This window comes from Triticum urartu, chromosome 3A, assembly GCF_056163025.1.
Source record: "Triticum urartu cultivar PI428250 chromosome 3A, HENAU_Tu73, whole genome shotgun sequence".
In the NCBI taxonomy this organism is placed as follows: Eukaryota; Viridiplantae; Streptophyta; class Magnoliopsida; order Poales; family Poaceae; genus Triticum; species Triticum urartu.
This window is the reverse complement of record NC_141875.1, coordinates 458,524,792-458,545,966: the sequence shown is the minus strand read 5'-3', so window position 1 is coordinate 458,545,966 and position 21,175 is coordinate 458,524,792. Positions and strand designations below refer to the sequence as shown.

General features: G+C 51.4%; 1 protein-coding gene across 1 annotated transcript; it reads left to right on the top strand.

Moving 5' to 3' along the window:
• The first annotated feature begins 16,537 nt into the window (after positions 1-16,537).
• LOC147980070 (uncharacterized) lies at positions 16,538-17,430 on the top strand. The gene is made up of 2 exons (XM_087515464.1): positions 16,538-16,884; positions 17,043-17,430. Exons 1-2 carry the CDS (start codon positions 16,538-16,540, stop codon positions 17,428-17,430), a joined length of 735 nt encoding a protein of 244 aa, XP_087371590.1.
• Positions 17,431-21,175: the final 3,745 nt, after the last annotated feature.

The window sequence follows — 21,175 nt, the reverse complement described above, 5'->3', positions numbered from 1 at the left end:
AAGCGATGATGAGCCCAGATTCCGCGAAATGGCTTGAGGCCATGAAATCTAAGATGGGATCTATGTATGAGAACAAAGTGTGGACTTTGGTTGACTTTCCCGATGATCAGCAAGCCATAGAGAATAAATGGATCTTCAAGAAGAAGACTGACGTTGGCGGCAATGTTACTGTCTATAAAGCTCGACTTGTTGCAAAAGGTTTTCGACAAGTTCAAGGAGTTGACTACGATGAGACCTTCTCACCGTAGCGATGCTTAAGTCTGTCCGAATCATGTTAGCAATTTCCGCATTTTATGATTATGAAATTTGGCAACTAGATGTCAAAACTGCATTCCTTAATGGATATCTTAAAGAAGAGTTGTATATGATGCAACCAGAAGGTTTTGTCGATCCAAAAGGTGCTAACAAAGTGTGCAAGCTCCAGCGATCCATTTATGGACTAGTGCAAGCCTCTCGGAGTTGGAATATACGCTTTGATAGTGTGATGAAAGCATAGGGTTTTATACAGACTTTTAGAGAAGCCTGTATTTACAAGAAAGTGAGTGGGAGCTCTGTAGAATTTCTAATATTTTATGTAGATGACATATTATTGATTGGAAATAATACAAAATTTTTGGATAGCATAAAAGGATACATGAATTAGAATTTTTCAATGAAAGACCTCGGTGAAGCTGCTTATATATTGGGCATCAAGATCTATAGAGATAGATCAAGATGATTAATTGGACTTTCACAAAGCACATACCTTGATAAAGTTTTGAAGAAGCACAAAATGGACCAGTCAAAGAAAGGGTTCTTGCCTGTATTACAAGGTGTGAAGTTGAGTCAGACTCAATGCCCGACCACTGTAGAAGATAGAGAGAAAATGAAAGTCATTCCCTATGCCTCAGCCATAGGTTCTATCATGTATGTTGTTGGAGTAAACGACCACGGGTAGCCTCATCTCCCCCCATGGGGATTCAAGACATCGGGGCCTGCCGCGCCCCTCGAACTCCAAGGATGGAGCAACATATTCCTTGAGCCGGCTGGTAGCATCGACCGGCTGACCAGATGGCGACGCCCTTCAGAAGAAAGCCATGAGATGGGTCGACTCCTGGCAGGCGGCCTCCAGAGAGGCCGACTCCTAGCAAGCCCCCCCCCCCCCCGTTCCCTCAAAGTTCGCACCACATTAAGGAGATGAGACGGGTGTGGCTACAGTGCCATCTACCACCCCCGAATCCAGGACGGAGCATGGCCACAGTGCACCATACCGGACGGAAGCCCCCATCCGTCGCGTCACTGTTGCCACACAGCCCATGACATCACACCTGGCAGAGAAGACCACGCCTCCACTACGGGCTGTCAGTACGGCTCGCCAGTGACGGGCCCTACCTGTTCGTGAGAAGCCAGAAGGCGACAAGCATCGACCGGTCGGCGCATGGGGAGGCCGACTCCCAGCAGGCGGCCCTCCTCCTCCCTCAGAGTTTGTGCACCATTAACCAGAAGAGATGGGGAGTGGCTATAGTGAACGCCTGCCAGGCGGCGGCACTGTAGCCACGCCTTCCCCGACAAAGCACACATCATCAATGACATCACCATAGTATTAAGTTGCTGGCAGGGCCCGCAAGCGGCGGGCGCAGCCTGTCGGCGAAGTACAAGACAGCCGACGAGACCCACCAGGCGGCGGGCCCCAGCGGTCGGCGGAGAAGCCGGCCACCATAGACACTGACAGCCGGGCCCTACACCCGTCTACATTACCATTGTACCCCTGGGGGTGGGCCTATATAAATCCCGAGGGCACCCATGCAAAGGGTTCAGACTTTACACACATACACACCCATAGAGAGAGGGAGAGCTAGGGCTAGCCTTGTTCTTCTTCCCCCTCTAGAGAAACAGCTCTAGGAGCAAGCTTGTAGCCACCATTCTTGCTTGAGTGATCACGTGGAGACCCCGCAGAGCAAGACTGGGGGTGTTATCTCCTAGGAGAGCCCCGAACCTGGGTAAAGTTCGTCAGCGCGCCTTATCCCGTTTCCTGGCACCGGCGACGTCTTACTATCGCCCACCATGATAAGCCATCCTTTGGTATATGTCGCAAGACACCCCCGGATTTGGCGCCCACCGTGGGGCCTGGTGCACCGCCATCCAGAGATCTATTCTGGACGGGAACCTTGTTCCTCCCTAGCGAGGGTAGCCAGCCGATGGCGCTTGCGCCGACGTGCTTCATGGCGCGGAGGTCACCTGCGCGGCAGCCTGCCTCGCCAAACTTGTTGGCGAGATCCGCCTCTCCAATGAGCCCGCGCCCATCGTGGGCGCACTTAGCTTCGAGAGCTGCTTCGTCAGCCTCCTTGACAAGCTCCACATCGCCAACGAGCCTGCTACTGACTTGGAGTCGGTTGGCTCTACCGACCCGATGCTTGTCGACACAGATATGACCTCCTTCGACTCCTTCCCCACCAACGTGGTGGTCATCGACGACCCTCTCCCTCGTGCGGAGAGCGATGGCAGCACTGTCACAGAGGTACTTGTCATCAGCCACAATGGGGCTTCCGGAGGAGCCGGCCAGGACCCATTGCAGGTGGCAATTCTGGACCTGTCCACGCCCATTGTGGCAGATGCAGATGCCGAGACGCCGGAAGCTTGCCGCATCTCGCTCGTGGAGAATGCCAGGAAGATGGCTACCATGAGATGCCTCTCTGAGGCCTTCCAGCGCGAGGTTGACCGCGCTGTTGGCGGCACGCCGACTGCTGGAGGGCCCAGCCGCATGGGCACGGTCCGGCAGCGAGGCGGCGCCGTCGCCAACATGTTTGGAGTAGACCGCCCAGTCTACGCCACACCTATGGAGAACATACGCGCTGCCCAGGCGGCAACAGACAAGCTGGACCACCTGGAGGGCAACGAGCGTCGCTACATGACGGAGCGCGTTCAGCAGCTTATCGACGCGGTGGCCGCCCTGCAAGAAGCCGGCTGCCGTGCGAAAGAACCCGGCCAGCGGGTGGAGAACCCGCCCCTTCGCCAAGAGCATGGCGCAACCTCCCGGACGTCGACAGGCGGTGTCTGCGACAGATGAGACAAGGAGCCGGCTGCCAGCCGCAGCCGGACTCGCATCACCATCAAGCGCGATGAAGACGGCCGCCCACGAGCAGTAGAACAATGGGCGACTATCCGCCACCTCCACCTCCTCGAAGGGAGAGGCGCGTTTCCCCGCCGCCCGTTGACCACCCGACACTCGGCGACCGCCTAGGCTGCCGAGAGGGAGTCGGAGAGAAGAACGCCCGCCATCGGATCGACCACCTGGTGCGATCCCTGGAATTGGAAGAAGAAGATGTGGTGGCCCCACCTTGCTTCGGCCCCCGCATTCACGACGAGCCCTTTCCCAAAGGGTTCTCGCTCCCAAGAGACACACCCAAATACAATGGCTCCATGAAGCCGGAGGATTGGCTAGCGGACTACTCCACAGCCGTCAGCATAGCAAACGGCAACAAGCGTGTTGCCATGAAGTACGTCCCACTCATGCTCCAGGGCACGGCCTGGACGTGGCTTAACAGCCTCAAGCCCTATAGCGTCAACAGTTGGGTGGATTTCACCAAAGTGTTCATCCGCAACTTCACCAGCACCTTCAAATGGCCGCCCAAGCCCCGCTAGATCTCGCCGTGCGTTCAAGGCCCAGACGAGTCCACTCGCGACTATCTGACACAGTAGGCCGAATTGAGCAACTCCTGTGAAGGGGTGCACGAGGTCCAGGCGATCGAGTACTTCACAGCCGGGTGCCGAGAGGGCACCCTACTCAAGCACCCACTCCTCTGTGATGAGCCTGCTACGCTTGACGAACTGCTGATCATAGCAGACAAGTACGCCACTGCCGACTCCTCTATGAAGTCGGAGCTCTGAGTGGACACTTCAAGGAAAGTGCTCCCTCCGCCCCCCAGAACGCTGACTGCTAACAACAGCCGGCGGCAGCAGCCGAACGACAACAAGCGCAAGGCCCCGATGCCGGCTTCCATTAGCCGAAAGGTGGCAACAGTCAAAGATTAGCAGCCTGAAGGACAACCCGGCCCCAAGCGCCAGAAGGGCGGCAAGCCTGCTTGGCTACCCGCCTTCTCCTACGAGCAGACCCTTGATGCTCCCTGCAAGTTCCACAGCGGCGCGAAGGCATCCAACCACACCACCCTGAAGTGCCATTAGCTCACCTAAATCTCCAAGGGTGAAGGACTACTGCCCCCTTCGCCTTCTCCTCCTCAGCAGCCGGCGGCCCGACCAGCAGTCGGTGCCAATCAAGATGACTATCCCGAAGAGCATGGAGCCCATCTCGTCTTCACCAGCGTGGCAGACGATCGGGGCAGCCGGCGTCAGCAACATCGAGAGGTGAACACCATTGCTTCAAGTGCTCCAGAATTCATGCATTGGTCTGAGAAGCCAATCAGCTGGAGCCGGGCTAACCACCCGGAGGTGATGCCCTCTCCGGGTTCTTATGCTCTAGTGCTGGATGCCACCCTTGCAACGGAGAGGCGAGCTGCCCGTTTCTCTCGAATTCTGATAGATGGCGGTAGCAACATCAACATCCTATACCGCGATACCATGGAAAAGTTATGCATTAAAGAGAGGCAGCTCCAGCCCAGCCGGACCGTTTTCCATGGTATCGTGCCCGACCTGTCCTGCTCACCAATCAGCAAGGTCAAGATAGATGTCATCTTCGAAGACAAGGATCACTTCTGCCGCGAAGCGATTTGGTTTGAGGTGGTGGACCTTGAGAGCCCTTATCATGTGCTCCTAGGCCGGCCGGCTCTAACCAAGTTCACGGCGGTGCCACACTATGCCTACCTCAAGATGAAGATACCAGGAACCAAGGGCATTATCAGGATATCTTGAGACTATGAGAAGTCGGCCGATTGTGCTGCGGCCAGCAGCTGGTTGGCTGAGTCCCTTGTGATTGCTGCTAAGAAGAAGCTCCTGGTCCGGGTGGTGGCCATGACCGGCAAGCAGCCGGACATGTCCCTAGAGCCCAAAGAGTCAGAGAACTAGGGCTCCTTCCAGCCGACCAAAGAGACGAAGAAGATTCCCTTGGACCCATAGCACCCGGAAAGGCATGCTGTCATAGGGGCCAACCTTGACAGCAAATAGGAAAACGAGCTCATTGATTTCCTCCATGAGAATCGGGACATCTTCGCATGGTCTCCCAAGGACATGCCGGGTGTTCCGACGGAATTCACTGAGCACAAGCTACATGTCAGATCAGACGCCAAGCCGGTCAAGCAACCCCTCCGCCGGCTATCGGAAGAGAAAAGAAGAATTGTTGGTAAGGAGATAGCCCGGCTCCGGGCAGTCGACTTCATCATGGAATTATTTTTTCCAGAGTGGCTCGCCAACCCAGTCCTTGTACTGAAGAAGAACAACAACTGGCGCATGTGCATTGATTACACCAGCTTTAATAAAGCTTGCCCAAAGGATCAGTTTGCTTTCCTCAGATTGATCAAGTAATAGACTCCACAGCCGGATGCGAGTTGTTGAGTTTTTTGGATGCTTATTCAGGATATCACCAGATCAAATTGAACCCGGCAGACTGCCTGAAGACCGCTTTCATCACACCATTCAGAGCCTTCTGCTACCTGACCATGACATTCGGCTTGAGAAATGCCAGTGCCACCTGTCGGTGTCAGAACCGGTGGATCTCGGGTAGGGGGTCCCGAATTGTGCGTCTAAGGCGGATGGTAATAGGAGGCAGGGGACACGATGTTTACCCATGTTCGGGCCCTCTTGATGGAGGTAATAACCTATGTCCTACTTGATTGTTCTTGATGATATGAGTATTACAAGAGTTGATCTACCACGAGATCAAAGAGGCTAAACCCTAGAAGCTAGCCTATGGTATGATTGTATGTTGTCCTATGGACTAAAACCCTCCGGTTTATATAGACACCGGAGGGGGCTAGGGTTACACAAGGTCGGTTACAAAGGAGGAGATATACATATCCGTATTGCCTAGCTTGCCTTCCACGCCAAGTAGAGTCCCATCCGGACACGGGACAAAGTCTTCAATCTTGTATCTTCATAGTCCAACAGTCCGGCCAAAGGATATAGTCCGGCTGTCCGGAGACCCCCTAATCCAGGATTCCCTCAGTAGCCTCTGAACCAGCCTTCAATGACGATGAGTCCGGCGCGCAGTGTTGTCTTCGGCATTGCAAGGCGGGTTCCTCCTCCGAATACACCATGGAAGAGTTTGAATGCAAGGATAGTGTCCGATCCTGCAAAATAAGTTCCACATACCACCGTAGAGAGAATAATATTTCCACAAATCTAATCTGCTGACACCTTTTGACAGCATGACATCATACCATGGCCCAGTTATTATTTGAACCGCTTTTCTCAACCAGCTCCGCATATATCGCGAGGCGGTTTTCTTTATACGTCTTGTCAAAGCAGAGATCGTGTTCCCCTTATCACGGGATTCTCATCAATATGGACGTGGGTAACCCAACCGCGCCATCAATTATGGCGCCTGAGGAATAAGCGGTTTTGCCAGGCAAGTGGGGAGACACATCGCCTCCTCCACCCTTATAAAGGGACAAAGATTTACTTTTTTCACCCACGCCTTCTTCCTTCTCGCTTACCCATTCCTGCACACTCGAGCTCTAGCGCCCAAGCTCGCGTTCTTCTTCTCAAACCACTCCAATCATGTCCGGAGCAGGAGGCAAGTGGATGGTCTCCTCCATCACGGAGGAGAACATCAAAAAGTTACGGAAGCCAGATACTTGGCCGCGGATATCGCACACCGGCTGCCAAATGCGGGGCAGGTCGTTCCCACGCCCGAACCCCATGAGAGGGTAGTTTTTGTTACCCATTTCATCCGCGGACTGGGATTTCCTCTCCACTCGTTTGTCCGCGGGCTCATGTTCTACTACGGGCTGGATTTTCATGATCTGGCCCCCAATTTCATCCTCAACATCTTGGCGTTTATCATCGTGTGCGAGGCCTTCCTCCGCATCAGGCCCCACTTCGGCCTATGGCTGATATCCTTCAATGCCAAACTGAAGGTGGTGGGTGGCCAGCAAGCAGAGTGTGGAGGTGCCATGGTGGGCAAGATGCCTAATGTCACCTGGCTCGAGGGCACCTACGTGGATACCATAAAGGGGTGGCAATCGGGGTGGTTCTACATCACCGAGCCACGCGACTCCAACTGGGTGGCGGCCCCCAAATTTCGATCCGGAATCCCCACGCGGCTCACCTCCTGGAAAAAGAAGGGCCTGTCCTGGGGTTCTTCGGTAGAGCTGACCGGACTCCAGACCTGCATCCAGAACATGACGAACAAGAAAATCAAGCTCGTCAACGTGGTCCAGGTTATGCTCTTCCGCCGGATCCTTCTGTGTCAACGACGGGCATTTGTTTTGTGGGAGTTCGACTTGGCCAAGCACCAGACGCTGTGAGAGCTCTACGAAACGACGCACGAGGATGTCTGGAGGGTGCTGTTTAAGGGCGCCGAGATGCCTCCCTCACTCACCGAGGACCGCGGACTCAGCGCAAAGCGCCGCCCCCATCCGGTAGGCTTCTATATCTCTCAAGGTATTTATTTGCCCTGGTTTAGTTATGTGCTGGATCTAAGCTTTCATGTCATTAACATGACAGGATAGAGACAGTGGAGCAGCTTGATTGCCCAGCCCCCCTGCCCGAAGATCATGCAGACGCTCTTCTAACGAAGATGCTGACTCCGGCACCTTACGAGGTGCCGGAAAAGAAGGCCAAGAAGAAGGCCATGGGGACCCGAAAGGGTCTCCGGCGCAAGGTTATATTGGACTCATCGTCCGATGACTCCGACGCGCACTCCTCCCACGGAAACGAGGAGGAGGAGAAAAGTTCTCCCCCCAGCCGGGGGAGACAAGAAAAGGAAGGCCGACCCATCCGGGAAGGCTGAAGGGTCCAAGAAGGGAAAGACCCTCCCTCCGGACTGTGCCACGACGGCCGCCAACAGCGGCGACGAGTGGCTACCCAGGGACAAGCCCCTGGCGAAGTCGTAAGTGTCCAGACACCATAGTACTTCCTCATGCCGAACATGATTATGCAGTCCGTCCCGAGCTCATCTCGACGTACCCTCGTCGAGCGGCTCTTTGGACTCGTGGGATATGAACAGTGGTTCTCCTCCGACCGCTTCCACCCCTCGCCCTATGGACAACGCCGAGGTGTTGTCTCAGAAGGCACCGCGCCAAGGGGAGGTGATCCTGGGGGTGCCTCACAGCGACCTCCTAGACCCTGGGTACCAAGGGAGCGAGGCTCCTACGGGCTTCGAGTTCGGGCCCCAGCCGAACACTGCGCCGGAACGTCCGATGGTTCTGGACTCCGGCAGGCGGTCCCCCATTAAGGGGGGCCAACCATCCGTGCCGGTGTCCTCTGTCCAACCAGAGGCACCAGACACCCTGCTGGAAGCGCTTCGCAGCGCTTCCATCGAAGAAGAGCACCACACTATCATGAGTGTGGTGGTCGAGAAGGTTCAGTCCGCCAAAAACGGACTGACCGAAGCTTGCACCAGCCTCCTAACAGGCTTTGAGGTAAGCATTCAAAATATAAGAAAATATTACCGCATAGATAGTAGCCCGTGATGCTCTGTTCGGCGTTCGCGAAGAAAAGCCGATAGAGTATCAAATGATAACTCAGGAGTCTAATTAGAGTATGTCTATGTGTATGTGCAGGCTTCACTTCTGGCCACTGCCGCACGTACTACGGAGGTCTCTACGCTGAAGCAGGACCTGAAGCGGTCCGAGGACGAGCTCAGCCTTACCAAGAGGCAGCTCGAAGAGAGCAAAGGTAAGATATACCCCTGTCTATATAGTTAAAAAGAAGTTCGGGTGTAAAGTAATAGGATCATCATGAATTTGTCAGGGGCCACGACCAAGGTGGAGACCCTGAGGAAGGCGTTGTCCGAGGCTGAAGACAAAGCGGCCAAAGAACTCATTGAACGGGAGAAGCAAGAAGCCCGGGTAGGCGAGGTGCAGCAAGAGCTCGAGGCTCTTGCCAAAAAGCACGAGTCCTTGGAGCTTGACTCTAAGACGCGAGAGACCGAGCTCGCGCAGGCGCTTGAAAGCGTCCAGCGCGCCAAGGCCGAAGCCCACAAGGCCCTCCAGGAGATTGACGCGGTGAAGAAGATAGCAGAGGGTAAGGCATTCTTTATGCAAAGCAAGCACGTGAAGGAGACTTTCCTTTTTATTACCCGAGTTCGGAGCTCTCCAGGAGCGTTTGCAGATCTTCCCCGCAGTGTACTGGATGCCGCGGAGTTTTACCGGGCTCGGGAGGGGAGCTCAACGGAGAAGTTGTTCTAGTCTCAATATACTGGGATCAAACACCCCGTGCCGTTGAGCGACCAGCTGAAGCAGTTGGTCGAACTTCACAAGGCGGCCGAACAGGCCATGAGGGGCCTTATAGTCCGGATGTGGCCTGGCGAGCCCCTGTCCGGCACCTACTTCGTTCTGGTGAGGCGGCTTGTGGAAGCCTGCCCACGGCTTGAAGTCATCAAGCGGTCCGTCTGCATCGAAGGTGCCCGTGCTACGTCTTGAGCTTGCGTTGGTTTTCCCCGAAGAGGAAAGGATGATGCAGCAGGGTAGCGTAAGTATTTCCCTCAGTTTTTGAGAACCAAGGTATCAATCCAGTAGGAGCCCACGCTCAAGTCCCTCGTACCTGCACAAAGCAATAGCTACTCGCAACCAATGCGATTAGGGGTTGTCAAGCCCTTCACGGTCACTTACGAGAGTGAGATCTGATAGATATAATATGTTTTGGTATTTTTGGTATAAAGATGGAAAGTAAGAAGTAAAGGCAAAGTAAAAAAGCAAAGCAATATTAAAGTAATGGAGATTGATATGATGAGATTAGACCTGGGGGCCATAGTTTTCACTAGTAGCTTCTCCCAAGAGCATAAGTATTCTACGATGGGTGAACAAATTACTATTGAGCAATTGACAGAATTAAGCATAGTTATGAGAATATCTAGGCATGATCATGTATATAGGCATCACGTCTGTGACAAGTAGATCGAAACGATTCTGCATCTACTACTATTACTCCACTCATCGACCGCTATCCAGCATGCATCTAGAGTATTAAGTTAAAAACAGAGTAACGCCTTAAGCAAGATGACATGATGTAGAGAGATATAGTCATGCAATATGAAATAAACCCCATCTTGTTATCCTCGATGGCAATGATACAATACGTGCCTTGCTGCCCCTTCTGTCACTGGATAAGGACACCGCAAGATCGAACCCAAAGCTAAGCACTTCTCCCATGGAAAGGACTACCAATCTAGTTGGCCAAACCAAACGGATAATTCGAAGAGACTTGCAAAGATAACCGATCATACATAAAAGAATTCAGAAAATATTCAAATATTATTCATAGATAGACTTGATCATAAACCCACAATTCATCAGTCTCAACAAACACACCGCAAAAAGAAGATTACATCGAATAGATCTCCACAAGAGAGGGGGATAACTTTGTATTGAGATTCAAAGAGAGATAGGAAGCCATCTAGCTACTAACTATGGACCCGAAGGTCTGAGGTAAACTACTCACACTTCATCAGAGGGGCTATGATGATGTAAAAGCCCTCCGTGATGATGGCCCTCTTCCGGCGGAGCTCCGGAACAGGCCCCAAGATGGGATCTCGTGGATACAGAAAGTTGCGGCGGTGGAATTAGGTTTTTGGCTCCTGTTTTGATCGTTTGGGGGTACGTGTGTATATATAGGAGGAAGGAGTACGTCGGTGGAGCACCGAGCAGCCCATGAGGCAGGGGGGCACGCCCTCGGGGGGGGGGGGGGGTGGGGGGTGGGGCGCCCCCACCCTCATGACCTCCTCTTTGATCCCTTGCAGTAGGGTCCAAGTCTCCTGGATCACGTTCGGTGAGAAAATCACGTTCCCGAAGATTTTATTCCGTTTGGACTCCGTTTGATATTATGTTTATTCGAAACACTAAAATAGGCAAAAAAACATCAATTCTGGGCTGGGCCTCCAGTTAATAGGTTAGTCCCAAAAATAATATAAAAGTGGAAAATAAAGCCCAATATAGTCCAAAATAGTAGATAATATAGCATGGAGCAATCAAAAATTATAGATACGTTGGAGACGTATCAGCCCGCAGGGCTTTTGCCCGGGCGAAGGTGCACTAGGCGAAGCTGGACGCCGTGAAGCTGGTGAAGGAGGGGCCGCCGGAGGTCAAGGAGCATCGCTGCCCCGAGAATTACTATGAGAGTGTCCTGAAGGGTTCCCGCTTAGTGGTAGATGAGTGTTCCAAGGATGCAATTCTTGAATGAACATGCCCATGTGATCCTGTAATATGAAACTAGTTCGTTTGCACCATGCGACGCTTTCTTAATTTAAAATATTACCTTCTCTGCGGCCGTTTATAAAATCTAAGAGTTGGCCAGTCGTCGGTTTCTATCCCCATGTAACTAGTACTGGGGTGTTCGGGGTTAATCTGAACACTCTTTACCCCAATTTTGTGTCCTTCAAGGGAGGTGTTCAGCGCAACGAACCAGACAATCGGACTATAATGCTTTATCACTCTCACTTAGCCATAGAAGTCTATGATTTTAAATTTTTGGCGAAGTCCCTGGTATTCGGAGGGCCAAATTTGGGGTGCTATACACACCTAAGCCAGACAAGGCCGACCCCTTGCCCGAAGCGGAAAAAGTCTTTAAGGACTTGAGACCTCTCGAACAGCGACCAGTCTCTCGCCTTATCATGACAGTCAGTTTTTGGCTTTCTCTACTGAGGTGCTCATCCGGAAGAACCGGGACACAATCGCAGTAGTTCTCCCACCGCTACCTTAGCCGATATAGCGGAACGTAAGGTACCAAAGCATGGGAGCCGGGCAACCCAACATTTGACCAAAGACATGATTCAGAGCTGATGCATATAATGCTATAACTTTGGGGTGCCGCACTGTCGAAAGTGTTCGAACTTCTTGCACCATATTATGGGGTAAATGAGAGCCCTTGGTGTACCGACCGTACCCGAACGTGCGGGTGTGGATTGTCGTAAATGGACATATAAGAGAAAGAGAAAAACTTAAATAATGCAATGACAGATTAATGATATGCATTGTTATTTGAATAATACGTCAAAGCGTACTGGTACAAGTAGTGCAATAAGCATAAAGTAGGACAATTCGAAATGTCCTATCCCAGAGCAAGCTATGCATAAATAGTGAAAAGCGGGTATATCAAGTATTAGAGACCACCTGGCGGTTCCCGTGTTCATCTTAGCTTCATGCCTCCTTGGTTGTTGCTTCCGGAATGTGTCCGGCAATCGAGCTGCCGGAAAGGGCTTCCAAACAGCCAGGCCCTGAAAGAGAAAAGGAATGTCAAAGGTATACAACCCTAGTGTGGTTAAGCCACAATGCGGGGCGTGTCCTGATTGCGCCCCCGCCTGTGTCCATGGTATTTTCAATGCGTAGTTATGTACACGCGGCACGGATTTCGTCGCTTCACCGTGACTGGGACGGGGGCCGGATTTCTAGGTGAGCTCTGATCGTGCTAGGTGGTCCTGTTGCAGCTTGTTCTAGACTCGCTTGAAGGTGTCTGGGGGCTGTGACACCGAATGAGTGGTCTGCCTGAACAGGCTGCTTTGTGCCTCTGCTGCAAGGGCCGCAGTGGCTCTTCTGTACAGAGCGAGCGTTCTGTGTTTCAATTTACTGTTATGACCCCGCGAGGTCCTGGCATCTTGAGCTTGAGGTATGCGTAATGCGGCACTGCATTGAATTTTGCAAATGATATCCGTCCGAGCAGTGCATGATAGCCACTGCGAAACAGGACGATGTCGAAGATTAACTCTTCGCTTCGGAAGTTATCCGGTGATCCGAAGACCACTTCCAGTGTGATTGAGCCTATGCAATGGGCCTCTACACCTGGGATGACGCCTTTAAAGGTGGTTTTGCTGGGTTTGATCCTCGAGGGATCGATACCCATTTTTCGCACTATATCCTGATAAAGCAGGTTCAGGCTGCTGCCACCGTCTATAAGGACTCGAGTGAGGTGAAATCCGTCAATGATGGGGTCTAGGACCAGTGCGGTGGATCCTCCATGACGGATACTAGTGGGGTGGTCCCTGTGATCGAAGGTGATCGGACAAGCAGACCATGGGTTGAACTTTGGGGCGATGGGCTCCATCGCATAGACGTCCCTTAGTGCACGCTTCCTCTCCCTCTTGGGAATGTGGGTTTCGTATATCATGTTCACCGTCTTCACTTGAGGAGGAAACCCCTTCTGTCCTCCTGTGTTCGGCGACCGGGGCTCCTCCTCGTCATCGCTATGCAGCCCCTTGTCCTTGTTCTCGGCGTTTAACTTGCCGGCCTGCTTGAACACCCAGCATTCTCTGTTGGTGTGATTGGCTGGCTTGTCGGGGGTGCCGTGGATTTGACACGAGCGATCCAGTATGCGATCCAGACTAGACGGAGTCATAGTATTTCTTTTAAATGTCTTTTTCCGCTGACCGGATCTAGAGCCTCTGAATCCGGCATTAACTGCTGTATCTTCGGTGTTTTCGCCGTTATTGCGATGCTTTGGTCTATTACGACGCTGCCTACCGTTAACATCTTTGGTATCTGAGGTATCTGGATTCCTCGATGTGTTGTTGCTGCGAGCCAGCCAGCTGTCCTCGCCCGCACAAAAGTGGGTCAAGAGTGTCGTGAGGGCTGCCATAGATTTCGGCTTCTCCTGGCCGAGGTGGCGGGCGAGCCACTCGTCACGGATGTTATGCTTGAATGTCTCTAGGGCCTCTGCATCCGGACAATCTACAATTTGATTTTTCTTAGTCAGGAACCGTGTCCAGAATTGTCTGGCCGATTCCCCTGGCTGCTGGGTTATGTGGCTCAAGTCATCAGCATCCGGTGGCCGCACATAAGTGCCCTGGAAGTTGTCAAGAAATGCATCTTCTAGATCCTCCCAACTGCCAACGGAATCTACTGGCAAGCTATTTAGCCAATGCCGAGCTGGTCCTTTGAGTTTTAGTGGGAGGTACTTGATGGCATGTAGATCCTCACCGCGAGCCATGTGGATGTGGAGGAAATCCTCAATCCATACAGCGGGATCTGTTGTGCCATCGTATGATTCGATATTTACGGGTTTGAAACCCTCCGGGAATTCATGATTCATAACTTCATCAGTGAAGCATAGGGGGTGTGCGGCACCTCTGTGCCGGGCTATATCCCGACATAGTTCGTATGAGTCTTGTCTGCTGTATTCGGCCCGGCCGGATTTGCTCTTGGTGTATCCGACGTGACGATCATTGTCCCGTGTGGGCGCACGTGCCCGTATCCTGTATATTGACCTTGCGATTTTTGCCTTACTGTCCAAGATGTCTCGCAGGTCCTCTATGTTGCCCCGGGCCTTAGTATTTTTGACTGAGTGGCGACGGGGTGCGGTCTGAACTTTAGGCTGAAATGCCTCTCTGGCCCGGCTGCGTAGTGGTCGGTCAGCCGCATCGTACACTGGTGAATGAGGTTTCAATGCTTCCTCCTCGAGGTGAGGTAGCAACCCACGCTTTGGGTAACTCTTGGAAGGGCGCTCGAGTTCATGCTCCTTGGTCGCAAGGACTTCGGTCCACCTGTCTGCTAGCAAGTCTTGATCAGCTTGAAGCTGTTGTTGTTTCTTCTTTAGGCTATTTGCTGTGGCCATAAGCCAGCGCTTGAAGTGCTCTTGCTCGACGGGGTCCTCAGGCACGATGAACTCATCGTCGCCGAGGCTCGCCTCGTCTTCGGAGAGAGGCATGTAATTGTCCTCCTCCGGTTCTCCATCTGCTGCCTTCTCTGGAGGGCTAGCTTGTTCGTCCTCTAGCTCTACACCATGCTGGAGGGGATTGTTGTTGTCTTTGGCGCTATCCGGAGTGTTATTATCTCCTGTGCCGGTATCACTGCTCTTGCTGTGGCGGGACTTAGAGCGGCGCCGCTGACGTCTGCGCTTGGGTTGCTTCTTGGAGGGGTCGTCCTCCGCTATCTCGTCGCCATTGGCTTCTTTGCGGGTGTCCACCATGTATATATCATATGATGAGGTGGCGGTCCAGTGCCCTGAGGGCGGTGGATCCTGTTCGTCTCCGGCTTTGTCGTCCATACCGTCGAAGTCAAGCATGTCGGTTAAGTCGTCGACAGTGGATACTCAGTGGGTGGTGGGTGGGCAGCGAATTTCTTCGTCGTCCGCATCCCATTCTAGCCGGACATAGTTCGGCCAGGGTTCTCCTGACAGGGAGAGAGACCTTAATGAATTTAGCACATCTCCAAAAGGTGAGTGCCAAAAGATATCCGCAGAGGTGAACTCCATGATCGGCGCCCAGTCGGACTCGACGGGCACGGATGTGAGCGGCTCGGAGTCCGTGGCCGGAGATGAATCTAGTGGTTCGGCGACACGGCTCTCGTAAGGGGTGAAGTCAGTATCCGGCTCTATCACCACCGAGAGTGCGGCCTCCATGGTGGGGTCCATCCCTCCACTCTCAGATGGCACGACTTGCTCCAGATTGACGGACGGAGTAGTTGCGGATGTGATCTCCCGAATATTGTCCGACGGCAGAGTTACGTCATGCTCGTCCCGACTTTGCGGCGCGTCCGACATGGGCTCGAATCCGTCGAAGATCAAGTCTCTGCGGATGTCGGCCGTGTAGTTCAAGTTTCCAAATCTGACCTGATGGCCAGGGGCATAGCTCTCGATCTGCTCCAGATGGCCAAGTGAATTGGCCCGCAGTGCAAAGCCGCCGAATATGAAGATCTGTCCGGGGAGGAAAGCCTCACCCTGGACCGCATCGCTAGAGATGATCGAAGGAACCATCAAGCCTTATGGTGACGACACAGTGGAACTCTCAATGAAAGCACCAATGTCGGTGTCAAAACCGGCGGATCTCGGGTAGGGGGTCCCGAACTGTGCGTCTAAGGCAGATGGTAACAGGAGGCAGGGGACACGATGTTTACGCAGGTTCGGGCCCTCTTGATGGAGGTAATACCCTACGTCCTGCTTGATTTTTCTTGATGATATGAGTATTACAAGATTTGATCTACCACGAGATCAAAGAGGCTAAACCCTAGAAGCTAGCCTATGGTATGATTGTATGTTGTCCTATGGACTAAAACCCTCCAGTTTATATAGACACCGGAGGGGGCTAGGGTTACACAAGGTCGGTTACAAAGGAGGAGATATAGATATCCGTATTGCCTATCTTGCCTTCCACGCCAAGTAGAGTCCCATCCGGACACAGGACAAAGTCTTCAAGCTTGTATCTTCATAGTCCAACAGTCTGGCCAAAGGATATAGTCCGGCTGTCCGGAGACCCCCTAATCCAGGACTCCCTCACCACCTTTCAGCGTTGCATGCAGAAGTGCCTCCTCAAGCACTCGACAGAAATGCCCACGTCTATGTAGACGATATTGTGGTGAAGACAGAGAAGCGCGGCACCCTCTTGGAAGATCTCAAGGAAACTTTTGAAAATTTGCGCCGGTTTCAGATCAAGCTCAACCCGAAGAAGTGCGTCTTTGGGGTACCAGCCGGCCAACTCCTTGGCTTCCTGGTCTCAGAACGCGGCATTGAGTGCAACCCCATGAAGATCAAGGCCATTGAGAGAATGGAGAAGCCCACCCGACTGCGAGAAGTTCAGAAGTTCACCGGCTGCTTGGCATCCATCAGCCGTTTCATCAGTCGGTTGGGTGAGAAGGCTCTTCCTCTGTACCAACTCATGAAGAAAACCACTCACTTCGAGTGGAACGACAAGGCGGACGAGGCCTTTCTCCAGTTGAAGAAGATGCTGACTACCCTGCCTGTCCTGGCGGTACCGGCTGCGAAAGAGCCCATATACCTCTACATCGCCGCCACTAGCCGGGTGGTCAGCACTGTTATAGTAGTGGAGCGCCCAGAGGCCAGCAGGGCACAGCCGATCCAGAGGCCTGTGTATTACTTGAGTGAGGTGCTTTCCACCTCAAAGCAGAACTACCCCCACTACTAAAAGATGTGCTACGGCGTGCACTTTGCCGCCAAGAAGCTGAAGCCCTACTTTCAAGAGCACCCCATCACGGTTGTCTGCACTGCTCCACTTGCCGAGATCATAGGCAGCAGAGATGCGTCTGGCCGGGTGGCCAAATGGACCATCGAGTTGCCCCCTACGCCATCTTCTACCAGCCGCACACCGCCATCAAGTGCCAAGCACTGGCCGACTTCCTCGTCGACTGGGCCGAGACCCAGTACCTCCCGCCTGCTCCAGACTCCACCCGTTGGCGGATGCACTTTGATGGCTCAAAAATGCACACCGGCTTGGGATCCGGCGTTGTCCTCACCTCTCCCAAAGGCGACAAGCTCAGATACACTCTGCAAATTCACTTCGCTACCTCCAACAACGTGGCCGAGTATGAGGCGCTCGTACACGGCCTCCGGCTGGTCAAAGAGATCGGCATTCGTCGGATTCTGTGCTACGGCGACTGTGACCTGGTGGTCCAATAGTCATCTGGGGACTGGGGCGCCAAGGATACAAATATGGCAAGTTACCGCTTCCTCATTCAGCAACTCAGCGGATATTTTGAGGGGTGCAAGTTCCTTCACGAGCCACAGAACGAAAATGATCTAGCTGATGCCCTGTCATGGATCTGCTCCACCCATCAAGCAATACCAGTCGGTGTCTCCCTTCAATGCCTCCACAAGCCGTCAATCAAGCCTTCTCCAGAATCTGAGTCTATCTTCATGCCGGCTGTTCCCGAAGCAGTCGGATCCGACTCAAGAGCTTCAGTAGCCGACCCAGGGACTTCACAGCCCGGCCCGGGGGCTGCGGCAACCAGCTCGGGGACTTCACCAAACGGCTCAGAAATTGTAGCAGCCGCACCCGGCCCGGGGACTTCACAGCTCGTCCCGGGGGCTGCCGCAGTCGGCCCGGAGACTTGAACAACACAGCAAGTGGCGGCCGGCCCCGTCCTGCCACCTCCCAACCCAACCACCCTAGTACAAGTGGCCGTAGTGACAGCAGAAGAAATTCAAGCACCATCATGGGCACAACCCATCCTCAAGTTTCTCGTGACCAGAGAACTGCCGGCTGATGAGATCTCAGCCCGACAAGTGCAGCACTGAGCGGGAGCCTACACAATAGTAAACAAAGAGGTTGTTAGGCGCAGCGTGACCAGAGTCTTCCAATGCTGCGTAGAACTAGAGAAGTGTCAAGCGATCCTCAAAGATATCCACCAAGGCGAGTGCGGCCACCACGCGGCCTCCAGATCCCTTGTCGCCAAGGCTTTCCACCATGGTTTCTTCTAGCAATTGATTTGGAAGATGCCAAGGAGTTGGTCAAGCATTACAAAGGGTGCGAGAAGTTCAGCTCCAAGCAACATTGCTACCTCTTGAGCATGCGTTGGTTTTCCCTTGAAGAGGAAAGGGTGATGCAGCAAAGCAGCGTAAGTATTTCCCTCAGTTTTGGAGAACCAAGGTATCAATCGAGTAGGAGACCATGCGCGAGTCACCTCATACCTACACAAACAAATAAGAACCTCGCAACCAACGCGATAAAGGGGTTGTCAATCCCTTCATGACCACTTGCAAGAGTGAGATTTGATAGAGACAATAATAATAAGATAAATATTTTTGGTATTTTTATGATATAAATTGAAAGTAAAGATTGCAAAATAAAATAGATTGGAAACTTGTATGATGGAAACTAGACCCGGGGGCCATAGGTTTCACTAGTGGCTTCTCTCAAGATAGCATAAGTATTACGGTGGCTGAACAAATTACTGTCGAGCAATTGATAGAATTGAGCATAGTTATGAGAATATCTAGGTATGATCATGTATATAGGCATCATGTCCGTGACAAGTAGACCGACTCCTGCCTGCATCTACTACTATTACTCCACACATCGACCACTATCCAGCATGCATCTAGAGTATTAAGTTCATAAAAACGGAGTAACGCTTTAAGTAAGATGACATGATGTAGAGGGATAAACTCATGCAATATGATATAAACCCCATCTTTTTATCCTTGATGGCAACAATACAATATGTGTCGTTTCCCCTACTATCACTAGGATCGAGCACCGCACGATTGAACCCAAAGCTAAGCACTTCTCCCATCGCAACAAAGATCAATCTAGAAGGCCAAACCAAACTGATAATTCGAAGAGACTTGCAAAGGTAACCAATCATACATAAAATAATTCAGAGAAGATTCAAATATTGTTCATAGATAGTCTTGATCATAAACCCACAATTCATCGGATCTCGACAAACACACCGCAAAAGAAGATTACATTGAATAGATCTCCAAGAGAATCAAGGAGAACTTTGTATTGAGATCCAAAGAGAGAGAAGAAGCCATCTAGCTAATAACTATGGACCTGAAGGTCTGAGGTAAACTACTCACACATCATCGGAGAGGCCCTCCGTGATCAATGCCCCCTCCGGCGGAGCTCCGGAAAAGGCCCCAAGATGGGATCTCTTGGGTATAGAAGGTTGAGGTGGTGGAAATAGGGTTCCGTGGTGCTCCTTGATGTTTTCAGGGTACGTAGGTATATATAGGAGGAAGAAGTAGGTCGGTGGAGCCACGAGGGGCCCACGAGGGGGAGGGCGCGCCCCCCTGCCTCATGGCCTCCTCGTTGGTTGCTTGACGTCCACTCCAAGTCCTCTGGATCACGTTTGTTCCCAAAATCACGCTCCCGAAGGTTTCATTCCGTTTGGACTCCGTTTGATATTCCTTTTCTGCGAAACACTAAAATAGGCAAAAAAACAACAATTTGGGTTGGGCCTCCGGTTAATAGGTTAGTCCCAAAAATAATATAAAAGTGTATAAATAAGCCCATTAAACATCCAAAACAGAATATATAATAGCATGGAACAATAAAAAATTATAGATACGTTGGAGACGTATCAAGCATCCCCAAGCTTAATTCCTGCTCCTCCTCGAGTAGGTAAATCATAAAAACAGAATTTTGATGTGGAATGCTTTCTAGAATATTCTTCAATGTATTTTTCTCTATTGTGGCATGAATGTTCAGATCCGAAAGATTCAAGATAAAATTTTATTGCTGACATAAAAATAGTAATACTCCAAGTATGCTAATCAAGCAATTATGTCTTATCAAAATACCATAGCCAAAGAAAACTTGTCCCTACAAAGTCATATAGTTTGGCCATGTTTCATTTTCTTCACACAAAATGATCTCATCATGCACAACCCCGATGACAAGCCAAGCAATTGTTTCATACTTAGCCTTTTCAAACTCTTTCAACTTTTATGCAATATATGAGCGCGAGCCATGGACATAGCACTATGGGTGGAATAGAATATGATGGTTGAGGTTGTGTGAGAAGACAAAAAGGGAGGAAGTCTCACATTGACACGGCTAATCAATGGGCTATGGAGATGCCCACCGATTGATGTCAATGCAAGGAGTAGGGATTGCCATGCAACAGATGCACTATAGCTATAAATATATGAAAGCTCATGAAAGAAACTAAGTAGGTGTGCATCCAACTCGCTTGCTCACGAAGACCTAGGGCATTTGAGGAAGCCCATCATTGTAATATACAAGCAAAGTTCTATAATGAAAAATTCCCACTAGTATATGAAAGTGACAAAATAAGAGACTCTCTATCATGAAGATCATGGTGCTACTTTGAAGCACAAGTGTGGAAAAAGGATAGTAATATTGTCCCTTCTCTCTTTCTCTCTCCTTCCTTATTTTTATTTGGTCCTTTTTTTGGCCTCTTTTCTCTTCTTTTTTTTCGTCCAGAGTCTCATCCCGACTTGTGGGGGAATCATAGTCTCCACCACCCTTTCCTCACTGGGACAATGCTCTAATAATGATGATCATCACACTTCTTTTTACTTACAACTCAAGAATTACAACTCAATACTTAGAACTAAATATGAATCTATGTGAATGCCTCCGGCGGTGTATCGGGATATGCAATGAGTCAAGAGTGACATGTATGAAAAAAATATGAATGGTGGCTTTGCCACAAATACGATGTCAACTACATGATCATGCATGGCAATATGACAATGATGATGCGTGTCATAATAAATGGAATGGTGGAAAGTTGCATGGCAATATATCTCGAAATGGCTATGGAAATGCCATAATAGGTAGGTATGGTGGCTGTTTTGAGGAAGATATAAGGAGGCCTATGTGTGATAGAGCGTATCATATCACGGTGTTTGGATGCACCGGCGAAGTTTGCACCAACTCTCAAGGTGAGAA